At 40.9% G+C, this 20,463-nt stretch overlaps 2 protein-coding genes across 2 annotated transcripts in view; one reads left to right on the top strand and one right to left on the bottom strand.

Annotated features, from left to right (window-relative positions):
* Window positions 1–19,105, top strand: part of LOC109411226 (probable 4-coumarate--CoA ligase 1) — an 82,786-nt gene extending 63,681 nt beyond the window's left edge. The window contains exons 5-6 of the mRNA XM_019684736.3: window positions 15,710–16,262; window positions 18,656–19,105. Coding sequence (XP_019540281.2) covers window positions 15,710–16,262; window positions 18,656–18,946 — 844 coding nt within the window. The 3' untranslated portion in view covers window positions 18,947–19,105. The remainder of the gene's footprint in view (window positions 1–15,709; window positions 16,263–18,655) is intronic.
* The window catches only part of LOC109411225 (serine/threonine-protein phosphatase 4 regulatory subunit 2), a 36,164-nt gene continuing 31,955 nt past the window's right edge, over window positions 16,255–20,463 (bottom strand). Inside the window, exon 3 of the mRNA XM_019684735.3 lies at window positions 16,255–17,840. Coding sequence (XP_019540280.3) covers window positions 16,450–17,840 — 1,391 coding nt within the window. The 3' untranslated portion in view covers window positions 16,255–16,449. The remainder of the gene's footprint in view (window positions 17,841–20,463) is intronic.

The following is a 20,463-nucleotide window of genomic DNA, read 5'->3' as shown; positions in this document are numbered from 1 at the left end:
TGTCAATTTTGATTCTTTTTGCACCAAAATGAAGATAATTACTTATATTATTCGAATAGTATTTAAAACTTTGAAAAATGTTTCGTGAAAGTAGCTAATTTCTTGGCGTTAAGCTAAAATTTGTCGTTTTTTACGATGGTGTCCCGTTACGCTCTATTTCTCGATATTTCTTTAAGTTAAATGTTCAAATTTTCATTTACAATGCATGAAATGAATCTTCTAATCAAATCTGATCGTTTGATATACTGGTTGGCATGTATTTAACAACATAACCATTTTTGGAAGCAAAAGTTTGATTCTCGCGCAAAACGTAACGCGTGGAATGTGTCTGTAGATTGTTTAATCAAGTAACTTTTTTTATTTCAGTGTGAGTGAGGTAATTTTTAAGAATAGGATCAAGTATGTTTAACAGTGTTTAACCAGCCCGTGCGACACTTGTGTTGAAGTTGTAGGGGTAGGCGGGGCATTATGGACACCCGGGGCAGAATGGACACCCTCAATATTTTGAAATATGCGAACTTTTTTGAACTTATAATGAATGGAGAATATAGTCCATTTGTCTAAAACGTAGTTTCAGGAAAGAAACATTCGAAATTAAAATTATACTTTATTTTACACGAAAAAGTTGCGTCCTCCGTTTTTTGTGAATGGAAATTATAATTTTCACACCATCTAAAATAAGGTTTAGTGATTAATTTATTGCAGGCCGATTAAAACCTGATATTTCTAGAACACATGCAAGTAGTTTTGCTGTATCTACATGCTTAACATGTTTATATTTTCTTCTTTATTATATCAAAAATCAAGTTTGGAAATATCTTCTGCTGCCGGGGCAAAATGGACACTCACCATTTTGAAAGAAGCTGCAAGGGAAAAACATAACCTAAATCACAAACCAACCAAATTCTTCGATTTCAGTATATTTTCGGTTAAAAGTTCACTATAGTAGACATAGGGTGAAACAAATTGGTCAAAAAATGACAGCAGTGGAAAATAGTTGTTCTAGGCACAGCTGTACATGCCGACAAAAACGAAGCTTTATCCAAAACAGCCTGAAATTAAATTAACTGAACACAAATGAACTACTTCGGTGTATTATTCATCCATAATAGTTGTTTCGTAATGAAATTACTTTATAGGTGTAAATAATGTACGAAATTCGTAGAAGTCTCATGGTGTCCATAATGCCCCATGGGGGTGTCCATTCTGCCCCGTATGCTTGAAGACGGTCATGAAAAACTAACATTTTTCATAACATTTTTTGAAGTGGATAAATCATTTTTCTTCGTGAGCATTCTTATGCAATAGATGCTAAATAGACTTTAAAAGGATACATGTATCAAAAAACTAAACTTTTTTGACATCTTGCCAGGTAAAATTGGCAAAAACCTTAGGGTGTCCATATTGCCCCGCCTACCCCTAGCAGTAAATAAATCAAATATTCATTCCATAGCGGCTGTGTAGGTTAATATTGTAATGATCCAAAATGAACTTTTTAAAGCGTAAATAAGAAACAACACAACTCCATATGAATAATTTTTAATTTCATTGAGTATGATATCCTATTAGTCTACACTTTCTATTAGGGAATATTTTGTCTCACATTTCCAACAAATAGTGATGCTATTGATTATACAACAAAAATAACATTTATACACATTTCATATATTTGGAAATAAAGGATCTGCTGATCAACAAAAATCATATGGTGTTTTTCTGCGGGTCAATTTAAAGGCACATACATTTTATTAGGTCTCTAAGGAAGGTCTCTAAACACAACTGTGCACCCTGGTCCCCCGGAAAGTTGGAGGTTGGAGACGTAAAACTAACAATCAGCTCAAAGAAAACAAGACATATTATGAACCAGATCCAATGGCAACGTCCTACGCGACGGAAAAGGACTTGCTATTGGAGACTCGATACGTGGAACAGAAGGTCTCTTAATTTCATCGGGAGCACCCGCATACCTACTTGCCGATGTACTGAATGACTGCGGAGGTGGCGCTAACACCGATTCTAACCACTACCTGGTGATGGGTCAACCTGAGTGTTTGTTCTCCAGGAGGAGCGGCTCACAACAGCGTCTGATCCCCATGTTGGGAGCGGCAGATCAACGTCTGAGTGCCAGGGAAGCTCAACTGTGCACTATGGTCCTCTGGAAAGTAGGGGGTTGGTGTCAGGCCCTTCGAGCCAGCCGTAAAAACCATTTTAAGGGGCCGTTAATAAACCACGTAGACTTTTTGGGGGAAGGGGGGGGGGGGGGTCTTTCAAAATTTTTTGTATGGACAAAAGTCTACGAGGGAGAGGGGTGGAGGGTCTGAGATGGTCAAATTTTGGTCTACGTGGTTTATGAACAGCCCCTAACGGAAAATCAGCAATAGAATAATACGAACTGGACCAGATCTTTACCGTACGGCAAACCCTCCAGAAATGCCGCGAATACCAGGTCCCAACGCATCACCTGTTCATCGACTTCAAAGCGACATACGACAGTATCGACCGTACAGAGCTATGGAGAATCATGGACGAAAACGGCTTTCCTGGGAAGCTGATTAGACTGATTAAAGCAACGATGGACGGTCAGGGTGTCTACTCAATTATGAAAATGAATTTCCCTGATATTTCCAGGATTTTTCCAGGTTTTTGAAAATAATTCCAGGTTTAACAAATCGACTAAACTAAACATGTTTTCAGATTTCTAGAAATTCGTGAAACGCAACTTTTCGGGAAATTTCTTGTTTTAACTATAATGACATTTAAGGAGAACATTCCACCAGCATTTAGGACGGAAGCACGAGATGATTTTCTGATTGAATTCTTAATACAATCCTGGCGATACTTTAGAAGAATTTTCTGCATAATTTGTTAAAAATTTTGGAATTTATCAAGGAAAACAATAAGAAATTACACTATATTTTTATAAAAGGAAAGCTTGGCCGTTCAAGCAAAAAAATCTTTCGAATAGTTCCTGTGCAAACATTCTTAAATATTGTCGGACTTTTTAAAATTGCAGCTAACGCTTTTAATCAAATCCTCAAAGAAACCCTTCACGTTGGATTCTTTTCTCCAGCGATATTTCCTTTTATGGAAATTGCTAGCAACAATGTTAGATATGTTTAATGGAATTCAGTCAGAAAATCCTTTCAGAGTTTCAAAAGAATTGACTTCAAATACAACTGCCAGTTACACTTGAAAATTTTAAAAATGTCCACATAAATTCAACTAGAGGAATTTCTTAATTCCTTCAGAATATTTTAATTCTTTTCTCCACAACAAATTTGAACAATTACTTTACGTCAAAACATCGTTTTACCAAAAAAATATGAACAAACAGATGGACTACTTTCAAAATTAATAGAAAAAAAAAATTGTACTTCAATAGTTTTGCTTGTCAATAGTTTCACTCTTGAAACAAGTAATTGGCAATTAGAATATACTAATGAGTTGGTAACTATGTTACAAAACTATTGCATTATGTCAATCGAAAATAGGTTTTCCCGAGTTTGTTAAAATATGTGGAGGTCAGAAGCAACTATGGGAAAGAAAGGGTTGAACAATCTTTCAAACATTGTTAATAATAATTTATGAGTTGTTCTAAAAACATTTCAGAAATGGTCAGAAAAATATTTTAAAATTCTTCCAGTTCGCTAGAAATACTAACATCGACTCCGCCAGAAGCTCCAATTGATCAATAATATTTTGCAAGAGTTTCAGGATTGCGTTACAGGCGATTGCGAATTTGTTAGGCAAACCTCAATAAATTCTGCAAGACAGTAAGCTCATTCACATGGAAATGAAGAAAAATAGTCTCGTTAATACAGATAAAAAAAAGAAAAATAGCTTATACAGTTTAAGTCGCTAAGCCAATATTATACGTTGCAATAGATTGAAAGATTAGAGAATTGAAAATTCTAATAATAAAAGCATGTCGACTCAGTTTTCCGAAATAGGGGAAAATACCTATTCTCGGCCGTTTTGTTCTCTTCGTCTTTGGGGGTTTTTTGAAACCTATTGAACTCGTTGGTCTCAAATCCTTCCCAACTAAGCTGAATTATATAGCCAAGTTTCAGGCAATTTGGCTGACAAAAACCCCCCATGACGAAGAGAACAAACCTGCAGATAATACCCATTGTCACCCTAGGTAAAACATAAATAGGAGATTGCGGTGAAAAAACAAGTTAGTTTCAACGTCAGATATTAATTTCATCTAATAAAGAATATTTAACGAGCGGGCAGTTAAAAGCGGCGCAGCCGAAATTTTTATTCGCTTTGAGGCATTTCTAACTGGAAATTCGTAATAAAATGATAAACACAGAAATTCCCTGATTGTCACCAGAATTCCCTGAGAATTCCAGGATTTTTCCAGGTCGAGTAAAATTCCCTGATAATTCCAGGTTTTCCAGGTTTTTCCAGGTAGTAGACACCCTGACGGTGTGCAAAACTGCGTAAGGGTTTCGGGTGAACTATCCAGTTCATTCGAATATCGCCGGGGACTGCGACAAGATGACGGACTCTCATGCCTACTCTTCAACATCGCTCTGGAAGGTGTGATGCGACGAGCCGGGCTCAACAGCCGGGGAACGATTTTCGCAAAATCCGGTCAATTTGTGTGCTTTGCGGACGACATGGACATTATTGCCAGAACATTTGGAACGGTAGCAGAGCTGTACACCCGCCTTAAACGCGAAGCAGCAAAGGTCGGACTGGTGGTAGGCGGAACCGAACACGACCGGATCCGTCTGGGTAGTAATGATACGATAGACGGGGATACTTTCGAGGTGGTGGAGGAATTCGTCTACCTCGGATCCTTACTGACGGCTGACAACAACGTGAGCCGTGAAACACGGAGGCGCATCATCAGCGGAAGTCGGGCCTACTACGGGCTCCAGAAGAAACTGCGGTCGAAAAAGAATCACCCACGCACCAAATGAACCATGTTCTTCTTCTTCTTCTTTATGGCTCTACGTCCGCACTGGGACTTGGCCTGCCTCGCTTCAACTTAGTGTTCTTTGAGCACTTCCACAGTTATTAATTGAAGGGCTTTCTTTGCCTGCCATTGCATGAATTAGTATATTGTGAGGCAAGTACAATGATACTCTATGCCCAGGGAGTCGAGAAAATTTTCCGACCGGAACGGGAATCGAACCCGCCGTCTCCGGATTGGCGATCCATAGCCTTAACCACTAGGCTAATTGGAGACCCCAAATGAACCATGTACAAAACGCTAATAAGACCGGTGGTCCTCTACGGACACGAGACCTGGACCATGTTCGAGGAGGACCTGCAAGCATTCGGAGTATTCGAGCGACGCGTGCTAAAGACGATCTTCGGCGGCGTGCAAGAGAACGGTGTGTGGCGGAGAAGGATGAACCACGAGCTCGCTGTACTTTACGTCGAACCCAGCATCCAGAAGGTGGCCAAAGCCGGAAGGATACGGTGGGCAGGGCATGTTGCAAGAATGCCGGACAACAACCCTGCAAAGCTGATGTTTGCAACTGATTCGGTTGGCACAAGGAGGCGTGGAGCGCAGAGCGCACGATGGTCGGACCAGGTGGAGCGTGACCTGGCCAGCATTGGGCGCGACCGAGGATGAAGAACGGCAGCCACAAACCGAGTATTGTGGCGTACTATTGTTGATTATGTCTTGTCTTAAATGTGACGTTGAACAAATAAATGTATGTATGATTGATGTACGGCATTTCTTCATCTTTATCAACGTTATCAACGTCAGGATCTATCGTGGCACTAACACCGACTCTAACCACTACCTGGTGATGGTCAAACTGCGCCCAAAACATGCCGCCATCAACAATGCGCGATAATGGCGAACGCCGCACCACAATTATGAGGAACTGAAACAACCGGATGTTATTTCAGCATTGCCATTCATGTACGTGGACCGGACGGAGTCAACTAGGAATGTAGAGAGATTATGAAGAACGCAACGCAGGCGTTCATGCTGCAGCATGGAACCCGGCAGAACGTGGAGCGTTACAAACGGAAGCAGAAACTGCATCTTTTTCGGAAGAACAAACGCCGCCTGTGCGAGGAAGTAAGTGCCATAGCTGTGCAGTTCTAAAAAAATACGAGAATTCTACCATAAAACCAACGCATTCCGCAACCGCTTTGTACTGCAAACCGAAATCTGCAGGGATAAAAATGGGAGCCTCCTGACGGACGGGCGTAAGGTGATTGAAAGGTGGAAGCAGCGCTTTAGGCGCATCTCAATAGAGTGGAGAATTTAGGCACGGGAAACTAAGACAATGGAGGAAACGACTGCGTCAATGTAGCAAAGGAAGCCAATGACGAAAATGATGCAACTCCACGCTGAGGAAAGCAGACGTAGGAAGGATGACGGGACGATATCTGCCAGTCAGAGTTCAGACGTATCTGGAGACGTCGAATGTTTGCACTTGCTCTGGAAGCTCCAGCGGATCCGGCTCTACGGTGGAATATGCGGAAATCGATCGCAAAGCTAAGGCTCTGTTGGGGAGTTTCATTGCGGTCGAACATTGGATGCGATGTGGAAGAGTCTAGAAGCTTACATGAAGAAATCGGTGGGAGGGCAAACGCTCATCAGGAGGCAGATTGCAAGACTTCAGTTGAAAGACGGCGAATCGGTTTGAGGTCATCTGTTGCGGTTTGAAGATTTGGTGCGTCAACTTCGTATGACTCGTTCGATGCTCAATGAAAGTGATGGGTGTTCAGCAGAGGCGCGTGATCGGTTGGTGGCCGATCGACGAAAGAATGTGCAGGTTGAGGATCAAGGGCCAATTCTTCAACTTCAGCATAATAAACGTGCACAGCCCACACTCCGGAAGTACTGATGATGACAAGGACGCATTTCACGCGCAGCTCGAAGAAGAGTAGCGATCGCTGCCCAAGCCACGACGTCAAAATCATCATAGGAGATTTGAACGCTCAGGTCGGCCAGGAGGAGGAATTCAAACCGACGATTGGTAAGTTCAGCGCCCACCAGCAGACGAACGAAAACGGCCTACGGCTCATTGATTTCGCCACCTCCAAAAATATGGTCATACGTAGCATCGTTTTCCAACACAGCCTCCCTTATCGTTACACCTGGAATCTTAAATCGACCACGTTCTGATTGACGGACGGCACCTCTCCGACATTATCGACATCAGGACCTATCCTGCCCAAATTCTGCAAAGTGACGTAAGCGACATTGATAGTTTTGGCCCATTTTTTGGTTATTATGCATAAAACTCTTGCTCATCCTCTAAGGGCCGATTTCTTCACCTCGGCTTAACCGGTAAGCCAGGCTTACCCATACAGTTAAACCTGGCTTAACGCTTAAGCCAGGGTGAAGAAATCGCCCCTAAGTTTCTTTCCATAGATGATAGATTACGACTAGATCTTGCATTCTAATACAACAGGCATACCACAGTGTTATTTTTACACCAGATATTACATATAATATACCAACAAATATCGACATTTTGAATGGCGCTTACGTCACTTTGCAGAATTACGGCAGTATCGTGGCGCCAACATCGACTCCGACCACTATCTGGTGATGGTCAAACTGCGCCCAAAACTCTCCGTCATCAACAATGTACGGTACCGGCGACCGCCACGGTACAATCTAGAGCGACTGAAGCAACCGGATGTCGCCTCAGCATACGCGCAGAATCTCGAGACCACGTTGCCAGACGAGGGCGAGCTCGATGAGGCCCCTCTAGAGGACTGCTGGAGTACAGTGAAAGCAGCCATCAACGACGCAACCGAGAGCACCATCGGGTACGTGGAGCGGAATCGACGGAACGAATGGTTCGACGAAGATTTTTTTTTAGTTTTTATTAATGTGTATTTTAACTTAAATGCTAATTCTACACTGGTTCGACGAAGAGTGCAGAACGGTTTTGGAGGAGAAGAACGCAGCGAGAGCGGAGATTCTTTTCCCTGACGCGAGTTTCGCGCGTGTCTCTGCTTGCGGGTCCGCACAACCCTTTTTGGCCCTTCATACAGAAAAATGATTGATCACTAACAACAGCACAATCTTGATCAAATCGCTTTTCAGATTATTCCAGTGCTATAGGCAGCTGCCTTGCTACAATAGATGGTAGAACAAAATCATTATCATCATCATCAGAAGAAGAACGCAGCGAGGGCGGTAATGCTGCAGCAAGGGACTCGACAGAACGTGGAACGTTACAAATAGAAGCGGAAACAGCAGACCCGCCTCTTTCGGGTGAAAAAGCGCCGCCTGGAAGAAGCGGAGTGTGAAGAAATGGAACTGCTGTGCCGTCCCCAAGAAACACGGAAGTTCTATCAGAAGCTCAACGCATCCCGCAACAGCTTCGTGCCGCGAGCCGAAATATGCAGGGATAAAGAAGGAGGCCTCTTGACGGACGGACGTGAGGTGGTCGAAAAGTGGAAGCAGCATTTTAATCAGCACCTGCAGCAATAGCGTAGAGAACGTAGGCACGGGAGACCACGGCGACGGAGGAAACGATGACGCCAGTGCAGCGGAGGATGGAAATGAACCAACTCCCACGCTGAGAGAAGTTAAGGATGCCATTCGTCAGCTCAAAACCAACAAAGCAGCTGGTGAGGATGGTATCGCTGCTCTGCCGTGAATCGCATATCAGTCCCATTTGCATAGGAAATCCAGCAAAGATGGGACTGATATGCGATTCATGGCAGTGCTGCACTCATCAAGATGGGCCCAGAAAAGTTGGCCACCTGTCTGCATCGGCTGATAGTCAGGATCTGGGAAACCGAACAGCTACCGGAGTAGTGGAAGGCCCATTCACATGAAAGGCGAAATTTAAGGGCGCATCATCAGCGGAAGTCGAGGCTATAAGACCGGTGGTCCTCTACGGAAACGAGACATGAACCATGCTCGAGGAGGACCTGCAAGAACTCGAAGTTTACGAGCGACGCGTGCTAAGGACGATCTTCGGCGGTGTGCAGGAGAACGGTGTGTGGCAGAGAAGGATGAACAACGAGCTCGCTGCACTTTACGGCGAACCCAGCATCCAGAAGGTGGCCAAAGCCGCAAGGATACGGTGGGCAGGGCACGTTGCAAGAATGCTGGACAACAACCCTGCAAAGTTGGTATTGACTATTGTTCCAGCTGGCACAAGAAGCCATCCATTTACGAAGATTGATTTCTTCAAGATTCACCAGTAAAATACCAGTGTTGCGACATATTTTCAAAGTCGACCCAAGGAATTTAACAACAAATTTTCTCCCTAATCTCAAGCAATGGCCAAACGCTGGTCGTTATTCTAAATGGGATCCTCTAAAAACATGGACATGATAATCCCAAACGAATATACCTACTACAAAAAAAATCATCCTACTGAAAATTTATGAATGAACTTAGAAATAACAGGGTGGCCACTCAACTTGGTAAAATAAATTCCCGGTTATTTCCCGGTTTTTCCCGGTTCTTCAAAAATGTTTCCCGGTTTTATACAAACTGATTTATATGGTAACATTGGAACACTGTAATTACACTAGTTTACAGCATTTTTGAACTCGGTAAGCTGATGATCATTTTTGGCGTAGAATCATATCCTGAGTTCTATGTATTTTTTACTGTAAGAAATTACATTTCTTCATATATTTTTTGAAAATTTTGCTAAAATTTAAGGAGATCGTCCCATAAACTTGTCAATATCTTGAATTTCATCAATATGACGCTAAACCAGAAGATCGAAAGGTATTGTATTCAGCTTTTAATTTATAGAAAAAGTTTTGAAATTAGTTGAACAAAATGTAAGATATTAGAATTTTAGTAAATTCCATATTTAAAAAAAGTGTTAAACTCGATATTGAACTAAAGCTCAAAAACTGTTCTACTTAAAATTTTTGAAGTGTGGTTTCGAAATCAGCACTAAATTGTGCTTAAAAAACTTTGGTCGCTGATAGAAGTTCACGACTTTCGTTTTATTTTGTAAACTAGTGTAACTATTGTCAATTTTCTTACTTTTCTGAATGTGTTAAGTGGTACGGAGAAACAGTTAAACTTACGGGGAGTGGACTGCTGAAAAAAGTCCGAACATTCAAAAGTATCATGTTAAGTCATTTACATTTCAAATAAAAAAAAGCATTTAAAAACTCGAACAAAGCGAAAGTTCAGAGGCGAATGTCCCTTGTAGTTGAAGCATCTATGATAGAAAAATAAATTTGATGAATGCTATATTTTATAAACAATCTGACATTTTCTGTAATTGTAATTGTAATTGCTCAGTCCACACCCAGGCCGACAACTGTCAGCCCATCTGCTTGTAGGCAGATGTGGACCTACTAAGCCTCCCCCGTTAACATGTCCTACACCGAATTAGCACACCGGGATCTTCCACAGGCAGGCGCTGGCGTTACCAGTCCCAACAAGTGTCAGATACATTAAATAGATGGGGTAGAGGATATAGGAAGATGTGGGAATAGGATGGGAAGAGGTAGAAAATGACAGGGCTGGTAGCAAAACATGATGAAAATAGTTAATTTAGTGACCAATTTCTCGAAAATAGTGACCAAATAGTGACTTACAGATAGCAAAATAGTGACTAAATAGTGACTTTAAGCACACAACAAAATATTAGTGGAATTATTGGACGTACTTTATTCAAAAATTTTGGAGTATCGCATAATAAATATTTTTAAACCCTCTAATACCCACATTTTTTATTTTGATCTAAATATCATTTTTCGTCATCTAAAATCGACTTAAACATGTTTTGGAAGATGATTCTTTTCAATTCTCGATTTCGTGAATTTCAGTTTTTGATTTGTCTAATTTTTATTTTTGAACATCCCCAAAGTTTTATATTTTTTCTGGAAGCCTATTTGGGGTACGGATTTTTTGAGATGAAAACATTTTGAGATATTATGATTGTTGTTGAAATATTTTTATTTTAAGTTTTTTTTATAGAAAATTTTATTTTCCGTGTAATTTTAAGGAAAATAAATTTAGAGTGTATTCGATTCCCTTGAACTATAAAACTAGGATAGAATGATTTGGGAAAAAATTAAAATATGCTAATTGCAGTGATTAAATGCAAAATAAACAATGAACAGAAGGTGACTAAAACATCAATTTTCCAATGATTAAAAAAAAAATGTAAATACGCTTTAAAATACACCAAAAACCATTTTGAGATATACAAAACAGTCCTAAATATCAGCCAAAAATATAAAAATTTTGATTTTCCACGAAACAAAAATGCTCAAACTATACCCCGTCTAAAGGCGGTATTGGGTATTAGAGGGTTAAGAAAACTTTCACGCCTATTCCAAAAAATGTACAAAATCGCACGTATATTCAATTTTCTGCATATATTATGCAAACTGGATTGATCCAGATAGACAAGAGGCAGATGAACGTAAGTAGATGTGTTGACCACGTTGACACAAGTGAAGTGGATAAATCATTTTTCTTCGTGAGCATTCTTATGCAATAGATGTCAAATAGACTTTAAAAGGATACATGTATCAAAAAACTAAACTTTTTTGACATCTTGCCAGGTAAAGTTGGCAAAAACCTTAGGGTGTCCATATTGCCCCGCCTACCCCTACTTCCTTCGAAAAAATCTGAAAAATTACAGGGAAAAAAATCGACTACCATTCTGAATATCCAAAGCAATGTTAGATGAACTTGTAACAGAATTTTAAATTTCTTTTAAGTATCTCACATTTAAAGAGTCTAGGATGAAATTATCAAAATATTTACAGGCTTGTTCATTCACTTCCTGGCGGATTCTTCGTGGCATTACGGGATAAGTAATTGGGCTTTTTGATGAATAGATAATCTGCAAATCTAGAAAGTTCAGGTTGAGTAGTCGCAGGTTCAATCGAATAGTTATATTTTTTCCTTCATCAGGCCATTCAATGTACATATTTACCTTCTTCCTTTTCAGGGAACTAGTGTTATTAGTTATCGTTTTCAATAACCTTTATAAATGTATGATCTGTCAAAATGAAACCAAAACATCAGAAACAGTTTCTGTTGTTTAAATTTGTCTGCGAAAAACAAACAGTCAAGATTTTTGGGAAATATCATCTTGGATATTTCTCAAGGAGTTTTGTTATAAATCAGGACTTCTACAAAACAACGAGTATATTCCGAAAGCCGAGTTATTCTTGTTTAAGAGAATTGTAAAAAAATATTCCAGGTATTCTAAAAGGATTAAACCACTGTTATTCAGGATTGCATTTGTCAAACATTCCGCAAAGAATGTTATCAGACTCATGCTGCCAAAATTTCTTCCAGGAACTTCCAGATGTATCATACGGAAGATCCTGCAAGAAATTCAGAAATAAGTACATATATTCATATTGCAGCAACACTAAAAACCTTGTGTCCTGCTGACTGAAAATTTTAATATGAACTCCGCCAAGGATTTCAGCAAGATTTCTAAAAATGCTTAAGTAATTTTACCAGCAGTTAAAAAAACCTATTAATTTTTGTTATTGCCGAGAATGCCATCGCACATTTCTGTTTAAAGTGAAGTCACATGAATTAGACAACACTAATAATCAAAGTCAATCTTTGTACAAAGATGATTGATGAATTTGTCAACAGACCTACTACATACTAGACATTTTATTGTCTCCAGCTTGATTTTTAACTATTTTCAATATCAACTCTTGTTTTACTTACTAGCTAGATTTCAGGACATTGAAAATAGTTGAAAATAGTGACTTTTTAACAGAAAAAGTGACTTTAGTTGAAAAGTCCTGAAAATAGTGACTTTATAGTGACTTACACGAAAATAGTGACCAAGTCACTAAATAGTGACTCGCTACCAGGCCTGAAATGAAGAGATAGTAGATCAAATAAATTTGATGAATGCTATATTTTATAAACAATCTGACATTTTCTGTAACCTTGAAAATTAAATATATTTTAAAGAAAGTATTTACAGAATTTTATCAAATTAAATGGAAATGTCAAATTAAATCGTTGGAGAAAAATCATATCGCATTTTTGAATAGACTTCTCTAGAGTCAACTAAAAAAAGCCGCGAAAATCTCTGAAAGATTTTTGGAAAAAACCTTGAACAAATTAGTAATGGTAAATAGAAATTATTGGTAGAGTTTATCGATTGTCTTGAATTTTGAATTTGCCTTTGGAAAAATTACTTGAGGAATATTTCGAAAATTACTTGTTGAAATCACTCGATGTATGCCTGGATAAATCTCTGAGAAAATTTGCGAAATTCTAGGCTACCTGCAAGAATCGATGTTATACTATTTATTCCTGGAAAAAATCTTGAAAACGATCAAATCACCAGGAAGATTTCCAGTATCATACAGGTTAGGAAATGAAAAAAAAAAACAATGAGTTAAAATATAGTATTGTTTAAGTGACCAGATTTGTTCTGCAATGGTTTAGGTGGAACAATACACTGACTGTCCTACTCAAGACATTTTACGTGTCATTAATACTCCTTGCGCATCAAGGAATTAAATTATTTATAAAGTTTTTCAGTCTAAAAATTAATAATGTTCTGAAAGTGAGAACTTTTACAGAAGTCAAAAAAATGTTTGCAACATGCAGCAGCATTTTCATTATTTTATGTTTCCCTTTTACATCGTTTGCATTACAATAATAATTCTAGAATAAAATCCAAAAATCTCAAAACAGTCTTTCGAAAATTTTCTAAGAAATATCAAAATAAATCTTTTGATTAACTTTCCATCAGTCGCCCACTTGGCCACCACCGCCAGCATCACGCTAATGCTGAGTACAAAAGTGAGAGTTTTTCAACGTGTTGTTCAAAATACTACAGAACAATTACTCAAGGGTCAGGTTTTGATCTCCGTATATGAAATCAAGGATCTAGTATTGTAAGATCCTGTTTTAGAAAAAAACACAATAATTCTCAATAATAATGATTATCTTGGATTTTCATTACCAAGGGAAGATCATGTTCTTGGCAAATTCCCGGTATTTTCCCGGTTTTTCCCGGTTGTTTGCGATTCCCGGGTAATTCCCGGCTTTCCCGGTATTCCCGGTTGAGTGGCCACCCTGGAAATATCCTGAAAAGTTCAGGATTTTTCCAGGTTAAATGAAAATTGCTATTTATTCCAGGTTTTCTTAGGTACTAGTACACTGAGAAAACTCAAATTATGATTTTCATAATGCCTTTCGTATGAAAAGGTAATTTGCTAGAAGAAAACAATTTCATACGATGCGTATGATTTCCATAAGCTTATTATGGAAATCATACGATAAAGATTTAATATTCATACGACGTGCGATGAAATTTCATACGACGCTCGTATGAAACTTATACGAACCCTTCTCGTGTGAAAAAAATCATACGTCTCTCTTATGAACGTCGCCCAACTCTCGCTCAGATAAAACAAGATGGCGTTCGAAAAGCAGTTGCTCGCGAAGCTGAAAATTTCCGGCCGATGCTTTAGCTATTTTCAAAGGTAAATATGTGTAATAAGAAAAATGTATTCCATTTTATACAATCACATTAAATACTTGGAATAGAGTGTGGAGTGAATACAGCGGCTCTTATTACATGGTCAAAAGAGCAGATTTTTGACGCGTTGTCTCAGGCGGAAGTTGACTTGCGGTACGAAGTGATCTAGGAGTGGATTGCAGAGTGGCGTAAAGAAAACGTAAGTTTTATTGCGACATTTACGTAAACATGTACTAAATTTTCAATTTGAATGCTTTATAGAATCCAACATATTAATTGTGACGAATACGATTCGAGAAACGGTCGCTGAAACACTCGCCGAAGACAACAACATCGGCGCAGAGGAGAAGACAGGTCAACCGGATGCCGAGGCAGGCGAGAAACCGGAGGATACTGTTACCGAAACCAGCATTGTCGATCCAGCACACCAAGTTATCAATGACGACACGGAAGGAACTGAAAGATCGGAGGATCTCGCGGACGACCGCGTAAAAGCAGTTGCCCAACCCTGCGATACCGGAAAGGAGCTAAATCAATCAGCAGTAGACGGCGCCGCAGGTTACCGTGGACAAATATAATAAAAGTAATTATCTGCAATCAATTTGGAAAACAAATTATGCCTACATTTATTTACTTCGGCTGGTTTCATTAGTGGAGTTAGGTGACACAGCTTGACTCTTATATCAAACGCGAAAAGGACATGATTGAAATGACTACCATGTAATTTACACTGCGAGTCATCTCATCCGAAAAGAGACTTTTCACTTTGATGTAAGAGTCAACCTGCGTCACCTCGCTTCACTCGTGAAACCAGAACATATCATATTAAAATAAAACAAAAATTATACTTAATTGGTATGAAAGTCATACTATAATATAAAAAGATTCATACGATTTTAAAATAAAGTTTATAATAGATATATATGGATTTCATACGATGACTTTATGAAAAGCATACGGACATAGTATGAGGCTCGTACTATTATAATTTAAAGCCTATACCACATATGTATGAATTTCATACGAAGCCTTTATGAAAACCATACGAATATAATACGGAGCTCATACTACTCTCCTGGCTGATTCTTTCATAGTGCTGTCGTATGAAATGCATAATAAATTCTTCTGGTTATATTTCATAGTCGTTTCCTATGGAATTCGAACTTTATTTTTCCTCAGTGTAGACACACTTTTCTAATCTTATTTATCTAAGAATGTCACACCTTGAAACATTACGCCAGGAAGAAGAACAATACACCCTGATTTATCCAAATTCATTTCGATTACCACCCAAATTGCAGGTTCATTCCCGAAGACTACATCCAATGCCTGGTGGAGTTCCGGCCAAAGTTTCTGTTCGTGGTTCCGTCGCTGATGCTATTCCTGGCCACCCATCCGAAGGTCACCCAGGACCATCTGTCGAGTGTGGACGCCGTGCTAGTGGGTGCGGCTGCGGCACCCCTTCAACTGCAGGACAAATTCAAGCAGAAGTGCGGCAAAGACGTGGACATCACGCAGGGATACGGAATGACGGAAAGCTCCCCGGTGACCCTCTGCACTCCGTACAAGTACGACCTGGCCAAGGTGGGAACGTGTGGGCAGTTGTACCCGAACACCCAAGCCAAGATAGTGTCGCTAACGGATGGCAGCAACCTGGGCCCCCATCAGCCGGGAGAACTGTACATCCGAGGTCCGCAGGTGATGAAGGGCTATCTGAACAATGAACAGGCCACGAGGGAGACTGTCGATTCGGATGGATGGTTACACACTGGGGACGTGGCGTATTACGACCAGGACGGATACTTCTTCATTGTAGATCGCACAAAGGAACTGATCAAGGTCAAAGGAAATCAGGTCAGCACTTACATATACCAACTTCAACTTATTTTATTCTTTAAGTTTGTGTCCTGTGTTTTAGAATACTTACAGCGCAGTTTTGTGGTCGAGAATCTGATTTCTCTCTAGGGGTGTGTTGTTGCAGCTCCTTGGGCAGCTGCCTTAAAAAAAAAACGAAATTTGTAATGGATTTCAGGGGAGGACCTTATTGATCCATCGGTTCTACGCTGGATTCGTCAATGTCCATCGCATTTTCGTCCGGTTTGGACGTCGTTTCGGTGGCATCGGCCGCCATGGGGACAACTGGCTGGTCCTCATCGTCGGTGGCCATTACGTTTTCCGGGACCACAGCCGCAGCAGCAGTAGTAGCGCCAGACGGAACCGTTTCCATTTCATCAGCGACGACCTGGGCTGTTGGTTGAGGTTGTTCCGGAACTTCCTCCGGTGTTTCAAGGACAGTGGTTTTGATCAGCTGTTCTTCCTCGGTGGAAACGGCTTCGGAGGGTTCACTAGGGGTGGGTTCAGCGGATTCCACTTGGTTTGCTGATTCGTCAGCTTCGGATTGTTCCAGTTCTGCAGGGGTTTCCAGAACTGACGGCGCAACATCTTCAACGGTCGTCGGAGACGTGTCCTGATTGGAATCAGTCGATGTCGTGCTTGGAATAGAGATAGCACTCGATGCCTCGGGTTCGTCCGAGGAGATGTTACAGCTGGTGCTGGTTGTATCGGATTCCGCTGTTTGAAGCGATTCGGACGATGCAAAAACTGAGACAACGTCGGATTCGGAGAGCTCTTCGGTTGACGTGGCGACGAGGGCAGCAGTGACAGGTTCTGCCGATTCTGCTGCCGCAGTCGGTTCCTCTGTTATGGGTTGTGGTGCGATTGTTTCGGCTTCTTCGGGTTCTTCTTGTGACAGCTTGGCCATTTTAGCTTTTGGCTCCCCGTCGTCAACTGTTTGGCTTTCGGTTTCCGTCGGAAGGGTGATGGTCGGTTCAGGAGATTTGCTGGCGTCAAGAGATTCCGGAACTGGTTCGATCGAACTCGTTGGCTGCTCTGAGGTTACTGGTTCTTCGAGTTCTTCCTGTTCATGGACCACATCTGCAACTGGGTCAACCACATCTGTAGTAGGTGTTACAGTGGGTTGGTCCAGCTGGGAAGTTTCCGAAGCACTGTGCTGCACATCAACGGGATCAGTAGGAACGGGAGCATCTACTGTGGTTTCGGATTCATGTTTGTCGCTTCCATTGACCTCCGGCGGAACTGTTTCGTCGGGTTTCAAATCGTCCTCATTTCCATCGGAACAAGCTAATTTTGGTTCATCATCAGGCGCCTGTTCTTTCTCCGTATCATGTTCTTCCGCTTCTGGTTCCATCGTTGGCGGCACTTCTTCTGCATGAGCCGGGGTTGTGATATTTACCGAGGGACCTAAGGCCGCCACACCTGCAGCGGGGGCCATCTCGCCGGTATCGATTCCGAATGCTTCGTTATCCATTTCGATGTCCACATTGACTTCCAGATCTCCGTTGACGATTGAATCCAGTGAGTCGCCATTTTCGCTGTCGGATCTTCTTCGTCCTGGTTCCTGTGTGCTGACCACTACAAAAATAAATGAAAAAATACTGGATTACAATTCGACTCGTTAGGGACTGTTGAAAAATCACAATGTGTGTTTAACCCTCTACTTCCCATGGTTGCTCTAGAGCACCATCGATTTTCGACGAACTCGAGACAAACGGAATTAGATGAATATGATGCAATAGTTTTTAAAATATAATTGTAATCTTATTAGGTAAACCCAACTCCCAACTACTTGTTTTAATAGTGGAACTATTGATAAACAATCAAAATACTATTGATTTACAACTAAAATTTTTTATGTTGATTTCGAAAAATTTGGCCAATTTGCAATAACTTTTGTTCAAGCACTTTTTTCGGAAACGCTTTCTTGGCATAGAAATTGTCGTTTAAAGTCGTGGGAAGGAAAGGGTTAATTGAAAAATTGAAAAAAAAAATGTTAAAAAATATCATTGGTTTTGGTGGGATTTGATCCCACGACTCCGTATCGCTAGTCCGGCGCTTTAACCAACTAAGTCACAAAACAAGTTACGATTCTGTGGAAAAGAAAGACAAACTAGATTCGAAGCACTTCCTTAACCAGGTCCGCTTAGGACACATTGTGTCATCGAAATTTGAGTTTTTTCGTCTATTATCGACTGGTTGTTTTAAAAACGTCTATGGTGTAAAGCAATGGAGATTAATTTTAAAACTCTTATGTAAAATATACCTTAAACAATATTTCATTTGAAACGGTTAATACTGAATGAGCATGTTTTCATGTTCCTAGATGGCATTTTCCAGACTTGAACATGAAGAAATCTTGAAATAGATCATCTATAACAACTGTTTTGCAGGTTTCACCAACGGAGCTGGAAAATCTAATCCTGGAACTGGCGGAAGTGTCGGACGTAGCTGTGGCCGGCATTGCGGATGAAACGGCCGGCGAACTGCCCAGGGCGTACGTGGTTCTGAAGCAGGGGCAGTGCCTCAAGGAGCAATCGATTATGGACCACGTGAAGGAACGTGTGGTCAAGTACAAACAGCTGGCCGGTGGGGTGATGTTTGTTAAGGAAATTCCCCGGAACGCCGGCGGGAAGGTGCTACGGCATCAGCTGCATTTGTTGGGCGCACAACTGGACGATTGAGGACGTCGAAACGGTGATATGTATCAAGTTTAGGTATTTAAAAACGGGATTTTTTTTAGATTTACAACACAAAGTTTAACGCCGTAGTTTTATATTATGAAAGTTTTCATTTTATTATTTGTGATCGTTAGCCAAATATATGTTCAATGAATAGTTTAATGTATTTTGTTTAACTTTTTGCTATGTATCACAAATCCATAGGCTATGAATTCATATATCTCTGGCATCTTTGGTTAGACCAGACATTGAAGCAGATGATTGATTGTAGGTAGGCAGGAGCAAGAAGAAGCAAAAAGACATTCCTATACACTTCCCACCAAGTATAAAATAGAAGTGTTCAGAGCCAACCTTCGCGTTCAAGTCGCCCATGATGATCTTGATGGGACCCATCATATGCCTGGAAAGCGAAGAGGAACCAAAAGCGTGTTCACCTCGTAGGACAGGTTATAATAATATTTCAATAGAAAAAAAAATATCATTCACAAAATATGACACATATGTCCTGAAATGGTGAGTTGACAATCTAGAAAGAGGGCCATGTCCTCGTAAGTTCCTATTTCATGCTGCCTCTGGTTAGTCAAAGAACTCCAACTAAGAACTTTGTGCTTTAGCTGGTAGTGAAACCTGAACACTTATCTTTCTGATTTCAGCTAGATTAAAGAGGCACGTCCCGAGCGTTCGTTGACCAGGGAAAGACATTTATTACAGTGCAAAACTACATGGTCTGCCGTATCCTCGGTTAGGCAAACGTCGCAGTCCGGGTTGTCTACAATTTTCATCCTGGCCAGCCGGTTGTTCGCGAAGCTGTGTCCGGCCATCAAGCGGTTCAGGCCTCGAATCTCCAAATTATTCAGTGGCTTGTTTTTGTACCATGGTTGATCGCTGTAACTCAACTGTATCGTTACGTTGTTCGTATTTTCGATTCGTAGTTGGTTGAAGGTGTGGAGTGCATCTGTTCGCTCCCAACGCGAAGCGCCATTTAGATTTTTACCCTGTCTCCCCAATCAAACCAACCTCGAGTCGCCGCGAGTAATTTACGGCTCCAAACCCACTAACAATCACCCTATCACCCTCACACACACCACGTCGTTTGTGCCTGCCCGAGCGACGACGTAATGATTGATCATGCAAGGATCGACCGACCAACCACGCGTGGCCGCGTGTCCTTATGTGCCAGCCAACGACGACGACCGAACCATCGCACTACCGCCTATGTAAATGGAAGTTTCCACCATCGCCACAGCGCAGCGCAAGCAACAGATTTTCTACCTCCATTCAGTTCTCTTACGTTGAGCACATAGTGGCTGAGGTGCGATGCAAAGAGATAAGAGATCGGATAAGCGTCGAAGCACACTCTGTGGAAACTATATGCAGAACGCATGAACCGCACATAGTAGATGAGTTGCGATGAGTGCGGAGATGCGATGGAGCTGCTTCGACGCATGTGATCGCAAGAGAACGCAAGAGAATGCTTGTCGGGTATGGATTTTATGATTGAGCTCGTTGTGTATGTAAAG

Source organism: Aedes albopictus, chromosome 3 (genome assembly GCF_035046485.1).
Source record: "Aedes albopictus strain Foshan chromosome 3, AalbF5, whole genome shotgun sequence".
Lineage (NCBI taxonomy): Eukaryota > Metazoa > Arthropoda > Insecta > Diptera > Culicidae > Aedes > Aedes albopictus.
This window is presented reverse-complemented; position numbering and strand designations above follow the sequence as displayed.